Source organism: Phymastichus coffea, unplaced genomic scaffold, assembly GCF_024137745.1.
Source record: "Phymastichus coffea isolate CEN01 unplaced genomic scaffold, Cenicafe_Pcof_1.1 PCOF00059, whole genome shotgun sequence".
NCBI classification, from domain to species: domain Eukaryota; kingdom Metazoa; phylum Arthropoda; class Insecta; order Hymenoptera; family Eulophidae; genus Phymastichus; species Phymastichus coffea.
This window is the reverse complement of record NW_026706870.1, coordinates 761,994-774,213: the sequence shown is the minus strand read 5'-3', so window position 1 is coordinate 774,213 and position 12,220 is coordinate 761,994. Positions and strand designations below refer to the sequence as shown.

The window sequence follows — 12,220 nt, the reverse complement described above, 5'->3', positions numbered from 1 at the left end:
AATAACGAAGTTATTGTAACAACAATATCTTTCAAAATAGGTCAAATTGGCATGCGAGTAGATTACAATTGATTACTGTTGGTTAAAAAAGACAGACATCTCATTTACGGAGCCTATATTCTTGTGAGAAAAATCGTTCAAAACTGGAACTTACATAGCGTTGAAGCTTTAGCTCTTGCACAATATTTTACTCGTCAGTGCTTTATGTATCTTAAAAAGGACTACTGAAAAAATCGTACTGAATTGATATTCAACTATCTTGAAAAGCAATATTAACAGAAAGGAATGCTGGAGAATGGAAGAGAATAAAAAGTTTTTTATTCGGGCTTGAGTGTTAAGATAATTCAGATATACACGTTTATTATATAGTTGCAGGTTTCCGATCTAGAAGATTAAGTAAATTGATTTTTACAGATCTAGGGTTTCAAGGTAGCAGAGTTCCAAGCACAGGGGTTAAGAAAGCGGCGAGGAAAGCGGAGTATAAGAGTGTAGGGTATAAATTAGTTTCTAGGTATTAACGGCAGTCTACTCGCATGTAAGTTTTACGTTTTGAGCGAAATGTGTGGTGAGCAGGGGCCACATGGGGAATCAATTTCATTAACTGTACCAGGATCATATACAATGAAATCTATAGACACGACTGCTTAGAATTGAGCAATTAGTAAATCGTCGATAATTGTCTCTGATAAATTTAAAAATTACATCAATAATTATTAATCGATAGATCTTTGATACGCATATTTGTAGGTTGAGTATATATCTATACTATCGTCATCCGGCTATGAGTATACGACTAATGGATAATGGCATTAACTAAGGTATTTTGCTACTTGCAATGTATAATACGTGCATGAGACGAATTTCTTGTCTGGAGGAACAAATAAAAGTAATATTTTCAAAAAAATTATTTTTCTCCAATAATTTTTTCAAAGTTTCATGGATCAACGTAAAACTTTTTTCAGATGACAGATGGTAGCCAAGACTTTCCATTTAACTGCTAAAATTGTATAATGATTGTGTGGTAGTGAGGCACGTGATAAACATATTCCGACGCAGCCTGGAATTGCCATCTCTTACGTCCGAAGGAATTACCAATACTTTCCTGGCCTGGATATCTAATCCACTATTAATAATACATATCAAAAGTGTAAGCAAATTAAACAGTAAACAAAAATATGAAATAATGCTGATAATGCTTATTCTTTCTTTATAATTTAACAAAAAGCCAGGAAATTAATAGTTTTGTGTATGTAAAGACCTTGATAAATAATGGAAACGTATTTATATTTTTTTATGCAAGATATTCTTCATTGTCAAATGCTACGCTGTTCGATAACGTAAGAATAGAAAAATAAAATGAATTATATATTTTGTTATAAACGACGGCCGACGTTAAAGATTCATCTATAATAAATTACATGAGCAATATGAAATGGACACTATACGCTCGTGACTAGCAGTAGTCGATAGCCGTTTGAATCTAGCAAACAGAAACGATTTTGCATTAGAACCCAAAAAATTGTCAAGATTCGTTATTATTAAAATGGTTCATTTCCACATATATCCATGGCGGATTGCTGTATTTCTGGATAAGTGCGCCGGTTACTGGCCTTTCCACAGCTGGCTCAGGAATTTTACACTACTGGCTTTTCACTCATTGATTATCATAAGCTTCGCACTTCCTCTGGTTATATTCACATATATGTTAGAGCGCGATTCAATATTCAATAAACAAATTAAAATTAATACCTTGATTGTAGGTGAATTACTGGATAACATGCAATGACAACGATTACTTGGTAGGGTTAAAGTGCTATTTTACCCTTCTGTATATCACGGCTGATCTGGTGAAGTTGCTGGCATCAGCCAGTTATCAAAACGTAGTCCGTGTCATTTATAATTAATTCGCATATTTTTATATTGAATTCATATACCCCTACCTAATGGTATTATAAGATCCAATCGCTGATCGTGAGATCTTTTGTGTACAAATATATATAATTATATTATATCGGCTTAATCGATTCTTAAGATTATATAGAGACTTCTATACGACGTTAGTCTTGATTTCGACCAATGAGACGATGTTCCATGTATTTTTTGCGGTAATATTGGAGAAATTTAAGGTAGTAGGTTGATTTTCAAGGGCAGATCAATTTATAGCTACGGTTCAAATTAAGTTCGATCAATTGTGAATCGAAGTCTAAAACCCATGGTATAGGTAATATATTCTTTCTTCATCGGTGAAGGAACCAATTTATTCTGTAGAACCTGTTCTTCAGTATTTAAAAAATATATGCGAGCATCGTATGCATCGTAGACCAAACATATTTAAGATACCATTGATTTTCTATAACAAATTAATCAGATCTTATAGCAACATTATACGTACGGGGTGTACTGATATTTATAGTATTCAACATTGTAAACGTATGTTTTGTATTTCTAATGCCGTAGAGACGTCGCATCTACCGAAGGGTTGTTAACAATTACCGCGAGACTGTAAATGCGGAGGAAGCTAAGATGCTTCGAGATTCCGCTTACCAAGCTTTGAGATATACAATGACTTACGTGAGTAAGTATGAGCATTGAGCATGTATCACCAAACTGACGAATTTTCTTGCTGGTGGATTGGATGACACTAACATTAATATTAATATATAGTTGTTGGATTTTTCCTCACCATACTATTTAGTACTATACCATTGATGAGGAATTGCGTTAATTATTTTTTTGGCGAGGGTCAGTTTGACATGGCATTGCCGTTAGATATGGATTACGGATTCGACAAAAACGAATATTGGCTTCCTATATGTATCCATTATCTTGTATTCGCAATTAGTGTTCTAACCACTATCGTCGCTTTTGATTTATCATTTATATTAAAAATTCATCATGTGTGCGCTCTGATAAAAATTATCACGTAAGTTGAAATGGCTACGCGTTCCGTAGCATGATTTTCGTAAAACAATGCTCAAATATCTATAGAGCTCCAATGTGAAAATGACGAATTGGCGAGTGCTGAAGTTAATTCACTCCTGAAAGATGCAATCAAATTGCACGTGAAATCATTCGAGTAAGAATAGACCAACTAAAAGTAAATTTGCCACTTCGCTGTTTGATCACCGTGAATCACTACTTTTAGATTTATTTCATTTATCGAAGATGAATATAGCCTTTACTTTTTCTTTTTACTTTTGATGAATGCAGCCAGTTTCGGTGGACTTATACACATTGTAAATAATGCATTTCTGTTGATGAAAATTTTTCAAGCAATATTTAAATTGTAAAGTTTCATCGATATTTCAGATTTTCTCTAATACTTCCGATCTGTTGGAGTCCTTTAGATATTTATTAGTGCTCATAGTTGTAACACTGCATTTTTATGTGATGTTTTCGCAAGGTCAAAAGATCATTGATTGCACCTCCGAAATATTTGATGCTTGGTAAGCAGGTCCCGATCAACATCGAAAGGTATACAAGTTAATTTTGTCGTGAAGTTACAATTCCAGATGGTACTGTATGTCAAGGAAGATGCGCACTATACGGTTAATAATGATGATACGAAGCTTGAAACCCTGTGGGATAACCGGTGCCAAGTGTTTCACTTTGTGTCTCGAAACCTACAGCAGGGTCAGTCTCAATATCATGTACACGATAAACTAATTTTTCTATTGATTCATGATATCGTCTATTTTTTATTTTAGATGCTCAAAGCTGGCGTATCTTATTATACTGTATTTGAACGTTAATCAAGTAGTATTATAATCTAATTTTTCTTTTCTTCGAGTATATGTAGTACTTACTGTTAGATTATCCATAAAAAAACCAAATCTACGTTTTCTATATTCACCGGTGATTTGTCAGTTATTTCATTGCTTTAATTTTTGTGATATATGTCATTGTATGATAATTGTAATACTGAGTTGGATAATAAATAGAGAAATATATCCTATCTACATTAAAAATAAAAATAGTATTATCAAGTGGCTTTTTAAACTCATGTTTAATATAATATAGGATTGCACTTCAAACAGTCGTCAAGTATTTGCGTACAGGTGTTACGGTACAGTACATTACACTATTAGAGAGTACTATAGGCAATGTACACACTGCATGATTTCCTTGTTTCGCTCGGTTGGCATTTACACAGTTGGCATTTACAAGATAGCTTAGCGGACTTCCTCAAATACTCTATATTATAGTGGTAATCCCGATATGCTGAGTTTTAGATTTACTTTTAGAGTTCCTTCATGCGCTAAAAAATTTCGGATAATTATTTGATTCTTAAACTAATCTTATTTTTAAGAAGGAAAGCTTCATTTGATAACTGTATATGTAATATCATTGATAAAAGATAATAAAATAATTATATCCCTGCATAACTGATGCGGCTAATTTCATAATTGCTTTTAGCGGTCGTCAATTGGATTATTTAGTCAGTTTCGTTTATAATATATTATCTAATTTATTGAACTGTGACGTTGATATGTGAATGTACTGCTTGTTCATTCGTAAACTTCTTTTTTTTTTAATTAGTTTTACATTTTTTAAGAACAACCTCAATAATTAAGCTCATAACGCGAGATGTGAGAAAATGTAATAGTACTGAGAAGCTCTCAGCGTATTAAAACTAGAAATTAAAAAAAAAATTTGAAATTTAATTTTTAAAGTCATAAAATAAATATTGGTAAATATTCCAAATTAAAAGAGGAAAATTCTAGTGTAGAGTGATTATGAGTTTATTTATAGATATGCAACACAGGACTTTCAGGCTTTACAGGTCAGCATAATAGTGAATGACAGTGAGTGTATGAGATCGTTACTGTTGTGGAAGTATATGTGTTACTCATTGTTCTTTACATTACTTTTTATTATTGGTATAATTCTGTATTTCGTTATTTGAACCTCACTCTCATCACACTATAATACCATTTTTATTTTTAACGTGGATAGGACATGTTTCTTTATTGGTTTACCAAAGCAATATTACAACTATACAATACACAATCGCATATACGTCACACAAAATAGACCATAAAAATAATTTACAAATCACCAGTGAATATAGAAAACGTAGATTTGATTTTCGTATCGATATTCTAATAATTTTCGAATACAGTATAATAGGATACACCAGCTTTGAGCATCTAAAATAAAAAAAATAGACAATATTATGATCAATAAAAAAATTAGTTTATCGTGTGTATGTGTATGATGTTGACCTTGCTGTAGGTTTCGAGACACAGAATGAAACATTTGGCACCGGTTAACTTACAGGGTTTCGAGCTGCGCATCAATATTATTAACCACATAGTGCGCATCTTCCTCGACATATAGTACCATCTGCAATTGTAACTTCACGACAAAATTAACTTGTATACCTTTCAATGTTGATCGGGACCTGCTTACCAAGCATCAAATATTTCGGAGGTGCAATCAATGATCTTTTGACCTTGCGAAAACATCACATAAAAATGCAGTGTTACAACTATGAGCACTAATAAATATCTAAAGGACTCTAACAGATCGGAAGTGTTAGAGAAAATCTGAAATATCGATGAAACTTTACAATTTAAATATTGCTTGAAAAATTTTAATCAATAGAAATGCATTATTTACAACGTGTATAAGTCCACCGAAACTGGCTGCATTCATCAAAAGTAAAAAGAAAAGGCAAAGGCTATATTCATCTTCGATAAATGAAATAAATCTAAAAGTAGTGATTCACAGTGATCAAACAGCGAAGTGGCAAATTTACTTTTAGTTGGTCTATTCTTACTCGAATGATTTCACGTGCAATTTGATTGCATCTTTCAGGAGTGAATTAACTTCAGCTCTCGCCAATTCGTCATTTTCACATTGGAGCTCTATAGATATTTGAGAAGCCTTTTCCAGCCGCAGCCTGCAACTCTCGGAACATAGTTTTACGAAAATTATGCTACGGAACGCGTAGCCATTTCAACTTACGTGACAATTTTTATCAGAGCGCACACATGATGAATTTTTAATATAAATGATAAATCAAAAGCGGCGGCAGTGAATACAATGCTCACTGCAAATACAATATAGTGAAGATACACAAGAAGCCAATAGTCGTTTGCCTCGACCCCGTAATCCACATCAAATGGGAAAGCGACGTTCCATTGGCCATCACCAAAAAAATAATTAGCGCAACACCGTATCAATGGCATAGTAATGAATACATTACTGAATATGACACAAACAACTATATATTAATACTAAAGTTAGTGTCAATAAATCCACTAGCACGAAAATTCGTTAGTTTAGTGACATGCGTGCTCGTACTTACCTAAATACGTCACAGTCAATCTAAAAGCTTGATTAGCCGAATTTCGAAGTATCTTTGCTTCTTCCGCGTCTACAGTCTCGCAGTAATTTTTAACAACCCTTCGGTAGATGCGACGTCTCTACGGTATTAGAAATACAAAATATACGTTTGCAATATTAAGTACTATAAATATCAGTGCACCCCGTACCTATAATGTTGGTATAAGATCTGATTAATTCGTTATAGAAAATCAATGGAATCTTAAATATGTTTGGTCTACGATGCATACGATGCTCACATATATTTTTTAAATAGTGAAGAGCAGGTTCTACAGAATAAATTGATTCCTGCACCGATGAAGAAAGAATATATTACCTATACCATGGGTTTCGGACTTCGATTCACAATTGATCGAATTTAATTTGAACCGTAGCTATAAATTGATCTGCCCTTGAAAATCAACCTACTACTTTAAATTTCTCCAATATTACCGCAAAAAACACATAGAACATCGCCTCATCGATCTTAATCAAGACAAGCGGTGTATAGAAGTCTCTATATAATCTTAAAAATCAGTTAATTCGATATAATACAATTAATTATATTTATAAACAAAAGATCTGATGATCAACGATTAGATCTTACAATACCATTAGGTAGGGGTGTATAAATTCAATATAAAAATAAGCGATATAATTACAAATAATACAGACTATATTTTGATATTTGGTTGATGCTAACAACTTCACGAATTCAGAGGTGATAAACATAAAGAATAAAGAGCACCGTAACCCTACCAAGTTATCGTCGCCAGTGTATCTTATCCAGTAATTCACCTACAACCAATGTCAACATATCAATCCGTTCGTTGAATATTAAATCGTACTCTGAAATATATTTCAATATAACCTGAGGAAGTCCGATGCTTATAGCAATCAATGAGTGAAAAACCAGCAGTGTAAGTTTCCTGAGCCAGCTGTGGAAAGGCCAGTAACCGGCGCACTTATCCAGAAATACAGCAAGCTGCCACGGAAAATTGTGGAAGTGAACCATCTCGACAATAACGAATCTTGTCGAATTCTCGGGTTCTAACGCGCAAATTAAAATGGCTTCTACGTTTGCCAGATTCAAACGGCAATCGACTACTGCTGCGAGTCACGAACATATAGTGCCTATTTTAAATTGCTCATGTAATTTATTATAGAAGAACATTTGACGCCGACCGTCTGTTATAAACAATAAATAATGTATTTCGTTTTTCTATTTTTATGTTATCGAACCTTCACACTTGAAAACGCAGAATATCTTGCATAAAAAATATCATAGATAAATATTTAGTATTTATGAAAATCCTTTTTCATACAAAATTGTTTACAATTTAATTTGCTCAAATTTTTGAGATCGGGTAATAATAGTTGATTACGTTATAACTCAGTTTTACTTCGATAGTTGATTCTCCAATAATATGCCAAGAAAGATATGCACTATCTGGTTAATTATAATAAGACGCAGTTTGAAACCTTGTTAGATAACTGGTGGCAAATGTTTCATTCTATGTTTCGAAATCTATAGCAAGGTCATCACTTCAACAGCTGATTTACCCATCACTTTGCAATATCGTTCTTTTTCTTATTTTAGATGCTCGAAGTTGGCGTATCTTATTATACTGTACTTGAAAATTAATCAAGTAATATTAAGATCTAATTTTTTTTTCTCCCCAAGTATATGTAGTACTTAGATTTAGAACATCTATATGAAAAATACATCTACGTTTTTTACTACATCCATCAGTGATTTGTAAATTATTTCTATGCTCTATTTTTTGTGATGTATATGGAATCGTATGGTAATTGTAATACTGAGTTGGGAAACAAATAATATAACATACTCTATCCATCTATAGAAATAAAAATTGTTTTATATTCTCAAATTCAATATAATATAGGGTTGCATTCTAAACTGTCCTTATGAATTGGCGTATGGTATAGCACGTTATGCCAATAGAGAGTACAGTGGGCAATATTCTTACTGCACGATGTCCTGACTTCGCCCGGTCGGCATTTCACTGTCAATTCATTTCAACGTGGTTACCTATACTTGCACTCCTGTGTTACGTATCCCGTGTAAAAACACTTTAAGTTTTGCCAAACTTACAATAGCTAAAATTTAGGTAAACTTAAAAAAGTATGCGATGACAAACTGTTTTCAAAAACAATTTTATTTGCTTAAAGTTTAGGTAAACTTTTTCCGAATTTTAGTTGAGAATATTTGAAAATAATCCTTCTTTATTTTTATTCAGCTAACATTTGGCAAACTTTATCTAGATGTCGTTGGAAATTGTAATTATTTTTAACTCTAATAGAAAATTTGGAAATACTTGTGTCTGACCTTATCAATACATAATATTGAATTATAACTTGTTGTTTGCTAATCTGGAGCTTCCTGAAAGCTTGCCAAAATTTATTTTGACGCATTGAAAAAATAGTTAAAAAATAGAATCACACACTTCATTCACGTTAGAATGAAAAATAAACATTAGTAGTGTTATGGCAAAGAATAAGATTAATTTTTATATTGATAAATGTAGACTTTAAAATACTCATCTGCTACGATGAAAATTTGAAAACAAGTAGGTACCAACGCTGTAAAACTGCACGTTCTATCTACGCCACTCCACCAAATATCCATGGCATTCGTAATTTTTTATCGGAAACATAGAACAAATTATAGGCTAACTTATAAATGGATAGAAAAACGTAGAAGTTAATGAGCATTTTCGATTGTCAATGTAAAGGTAGCGTGACACAGTTCATAATCTATTATTACGCTAATGTACGTGCTCGAACAGTTTTATAATGAGATACATTAAAAGCCGCTTATTTTTCAAAGAACGGAACAGTTCAGCGTTACTTCAAATTGACCATTCTGTCTAAAATACAATATTAAGCTTTCGAAATGTTCACAGGTCCATTTCTACTGTTGATCCTAAATGGATCGTGGAGGCCAAACAAATGGAACTCTAAAGTTTTAATTCGACTCTACGATTTTTACACAATAATTGCCTATACTATATTTTACACATTTGTGGCAACTTTGGTAATTGGCGTTATAGTTGCGGAAAATAGTCAACTAGCTATAGAATTAATGATTCAACTACTCAACGAAATCAACGTTTCGTGGAAGAATTTCACATTTAAATTAAAGCGAAAGAAAGTAATACGCTTCATGAATTTATTTTTCGATGGCCTAACTTTACCTCAAACCCCTCAGGAAGAAAATATACAGCAGAAATTTGACAGTGAATCCAGGTTTGCGCAATTTTCTTTAACATATAGATAAAATAAGTTATTCTGATGAAACTGTTGTTATTCGCTTCTCATGTTTTAAATAAATGAAATTTTTTTTAATTGGAAATATTGTTGTAACACATTCGTAAGGAACCTGTCTGACATGGAAAAAGGCCTTGTTAGCTGCAATGAACTATAAATAAGCAATGAAAGTTAAACATAAACGTGATAATTTTGAACGCCAACTTGAACAAATATATTTGCTATATTTTGTTAATAAAAATCATTATAAAAAACAATCTTAAAATTTGTCGATCGCAGTTAATAGTGTAGTCCTGAAGTCATTACTTATTATTACCACTTCAGAAATAGTAATAATTCAGCTGCTTACATACATTCATTATTTGCAGAAACAATACGTGGAAGTTAGGTGTAATTTACTCGATATCGGTGATAACTTACGTATACATGCCATTTTTCATATCGGATATCGAAAACAGAGTACTTGTTACCGATAGCTGGTTACCATATTCACTTGATAACGTTAATTATTACTATGGGACGTATCTCCATCAAGCCGTTGCGGTGACAATAGCCGCACTTGGTAATGGTGCAACGGAAGTTTTAGTCAGCGGATTCATGATACAAATTTGTGCACAATTTGAGATACTTGAAGAGCGATTCAGACAATTACCGCAAACTCTGAATAAAATGAAAGAAAACCACGAGTCGGAGAGTATAATTTTGTCAGCTGAGAAAATATTGATGATAAGATTAATTAAGCACCACTTACGCATTTTCGAGTAAGCTGAATATTTTTGTTCACAGCAGTCGATTACATCATTGTAAAAATACTAAAGAATTTTTACAAATATTTGACTACCGATCAATTTGTAATAACAGCGTACACTTTCAGTTCTAGTTTTCTATGATCGGAAAGATTTTTTCTATGATTGAAATGAATCGAAAGTCAAGCTATAATTGAGCATTTTATGAGCATTAAATTTATAAAATAAACAATGTTTTGAGGAAATTACTACGTAAAAAGTACAACCGAATAAGTTTTGTCAAAATTTTGATTCCGAATGAAACGTCTTTTAGCAAATTCTTCTATTGATCTTTCTTCTTATTATCTCGGTTGTTCTTGTCTCAGCACCTTACCATTTCTCGCCTTTGTCCCTTATAATTTTTAATGTCATAATCTTGATTGTTTCAGGATGGCAAAAACATTGAACGACATTTACGTTTTTGTTATTTTCTTTCAATTCGTTTCGAGCATATTCGTTTTGTGCGTATGCACATACACCCTCGCCGTTTTGAAAACAGTCAACAGCGCCTTTATAACAGTACTGCTATTTTTATCGTGTATGTTACTGCAGATTTTCTTGTACACCTGGTACGGCAATGAGATCACTTTGCGGGTACAATCTTCGGTTTCAGCTTTTATTTACGCGGCATACAGTGAAAATGACAGAAAGCAAAACTGTCGAATTAGATTTTGAAGTGATCTATTATTTTCAGAGCGTCGACTTAGGAAGCAACATACTTCTTTGCGACTGGAGGTCATTGAGCTGCAGAGGAATAAAAGACTTGATGTTTATATATGAAAGAACGAAGAAACCGATTCTATTGAGCAGTGGATACGTCATTACACTATCGAACGTCGCATTCACAAGTGTTGGTGTATTTTCACATCAATAAATAGTCCCATGGCGCAATTCGATGTCGCTAATCTTCCGCTTTTACAGATTGTTAAAACGTCTTACTCAGTCTTCAATGTTCTTTCTGCGTAGATTACAATGGCGAAGGACAAGACATTCTACTAAGACCAGTTAAATAAGCTTTATAATAAAAATAATAATTTCGATGTTTGATATTAAACTCTATAGACAAAATAGCACTTAAATTATTGCAATACATGCTCTATAGTTTAGAGACAGCTGTGTGTCATTTTTTTGTTATTACATAGGTGCACGTGAGGGTATCAATTAGAATTTGTAATGTGGTTCAATTGATAACTTTATAGCCTGTGCACGGTCACATCAGTTATAACCACGTCTATTATTATTAAGGCGTATTAGTATAAAATTACATGTCAATACAAATTACATTCCTTACCAAATGCCATTTATTTCGAAAGTTTTATTTATCTATAGCCACAGGAATAATTTATCAAACACACGCTTTATTTATTTATTTCCTACAAATGAATGATAAGTTTTATAATACTTTCCTCTTAAATTATCGACACGCAAGTTAATTGTAAATAAACTTTTTTTTTGTCAATTATTTATATTATGAAAATGCTGAGAGCATCTTACAATTTTATTTGCTTGAAACTGTATTATTATGATCAAATAGATAGTCAGCATCAAAATGAGAAAGGTTTTGAATCATTGTTCTATATTAAACTATTTTGCTGTAGTTTGTAGTGCATACCGTAAGCAGAAATGATTTATTCAAGAAAATAAGTCGGAAACGGCAAATTAAACGTTATCTTCTATCAAGTACGTAGCAAATTGAGTAATCTATAATGATAAAAACATTAATATTAAGCCTCGACAGCCAACTACCAGATTTGGCTCCGGTAATTCACCTTGTCAGCAAGTGCACCTGATCATGATTCGCTTAAAATTTACAA

At 32.6% G+C, this 12,220-nt stretch overlaps 3 protein-coding genes across 5 annotated transcripts; 2 read left to right on the top strand and 1 right to left on the bottom strand.

The window, feature by feature from the left end:
- The first annotated feature begins 1,842 nt into the window (after window positions 1-1,842).
- Window positions 1,843-3,788, top strand: LOC131666596 (odorant receptor coreceptor-like). Its single transcript, XM_058939401.1, has 6 exons — window positions 1,843-1,883; window positions 2,458-2,575; window positions 3,211-3,236; window positions 3,310-3,446; window positions 3,501-3,633; window positions 3,708-3,788. Exons 2-6 carry the CDS (start codon window positions 2,524-2,526, stop codon window positions 3,750-3,752), a joined length of 393 nt encoding a protein of 130 aa, XP_058795384.1. The 5' UTR covers window positions 1,843-1,883; window positions 2,458-2,523; the 3' UTR covers window positions 3,753-3,788.
- A 1,038-nt stretch (window positions 3,789-4,826) lies between these two features.
- On the bottom strand, window positions 4,827-7,802 carry LOC131666588 (odorant receptor 67c-like). 3 transcript variants are annotated; one of them, XM_058939395.1, is made up of 10 exons: window positions 7,716-7,802; window positions 7,202-7,315; window positions 7,006-7,128; window positions 6,314-6,431; window positions 5,971-6,229; window positions 5,783-5,905; window positions 5,623-5,713; window positions 5,413-5,549; window positions 5,226-5,358; window positions 4,827-5,150 (listed from the first exon to the last, which is right to left on the bottom strand). In XM_058939395.1, the coding sequence occupies exons 3-10, from the start codon at window positions 7,060-7,062 to the stop codon at window positions 5,103-5,105; spliced, it is 966 nt and encodes a 321-aa protein (XP_058795378.1). In that variant the 5' UTR covers window positions 7,063-7,128; window positions 7,202-7,315; window positions 7,716-7,802; the 3' UTR covers window positions 4,827-5,102. The 3 variants fall into 3 exon arrangements, with proteins under 3 accessions (XP_058795378.1, XP_058795375.1, XP_058795377.1); XM_058939392.1 differs by lacking the exon at window positions 7,716-7,802 and having other exon boundaries at window positions 7,202-7,438; XM_058939394.1 differs by lacking the exon at window positions 7,716-7,802 and having other exon boundaries at window positions 5,971-6,055; window positions 7,202-7,438.
- A 1,445-nt stretch (window positions 7,803-9,247) lies between these two features.
- On the top strand, window positions 9,248-11,464 carry LOC131666635 (odorant receptor 4-like). Its single transcript, XM_058939471.1, has 5 exons — window positions 9,248-9,600; window positions 9,990-10,382; window positions 10,796-11,000; window positions 11,101-11,256; window positions 11,328-11,464. Exons 1-5 carry the CDS (start codon window positions 9,248-9,250, stop codon window positions 11,370-11,372), a joined length of 1,152 nt encoding a protein of 383 aa, XP_058795454.1. The 3' UTR covers window positions 11,373-11,464.
- Window positions 11,465-12,220: the final 756 nt, after the last annotated feature.

Coding starts and splice junctions, on each gene's coding strand:
- LOC131666596 (XM_058939401.1), top strand. CDS start 2,524: ATGCTTCGAGATTCCGCTTACCAAGCTTTGAGATATACAATGACTTAC. Junction 2,576..3,210: donor ATATACAATGACTTACGTGA/GTAAGTATGAGC, acceptor TGATGAATGCAG/CCAGTTTCGGTGGACTTATA. Junction 3,634..3,707: donor GTCTCGAAACCTACAGCAGG/GTCAGTCTCAAT, acceptor TTTTTATTTTAG/ATGCTCAAAGCTGGCGTATC.
- LOC131666588 (XM_058939392.1), bottom strand. CDS start 7,345: ATGGTTCACTTCCACAATTTTCCGTGGCAGCTTGCTGTATTTCTGGAT. Junction 5,714..5,782: donor TTGCACGTGAAATCATTCGA/GTAAGAATAGAC, acceptor CACTACTTTTAG/ATTTATTTCATTTATCGAAG. Junction 5,550..5,622: donor TCGGTGGACTTATACACGTT/GTAAATAATGCA, acceptor TCGATATTTCAG/ATTTTCTCTAACACTTCCGA.
- LOC131666635 (XM_058939471.1), top strand. CDS start 9,248: ATGTTCACAGGTCCATTTCTACTGTTGATCCTAAATGGATCGTGGAGG. Junction 9,601..9,989: donor AAATTTGACAGTGAATCCAG/GTTTGCGCAATT, acceptor CATTATTTGCAG/AAACAATACGTGGAAGTTAG. Junction 11,257..11,327: donor CGAACGTCGCATTCACAAGT/GTTGGTGTATTT, acceptor CCGCTTTTACAG/ATTGTTAAAACGTCTTACTC.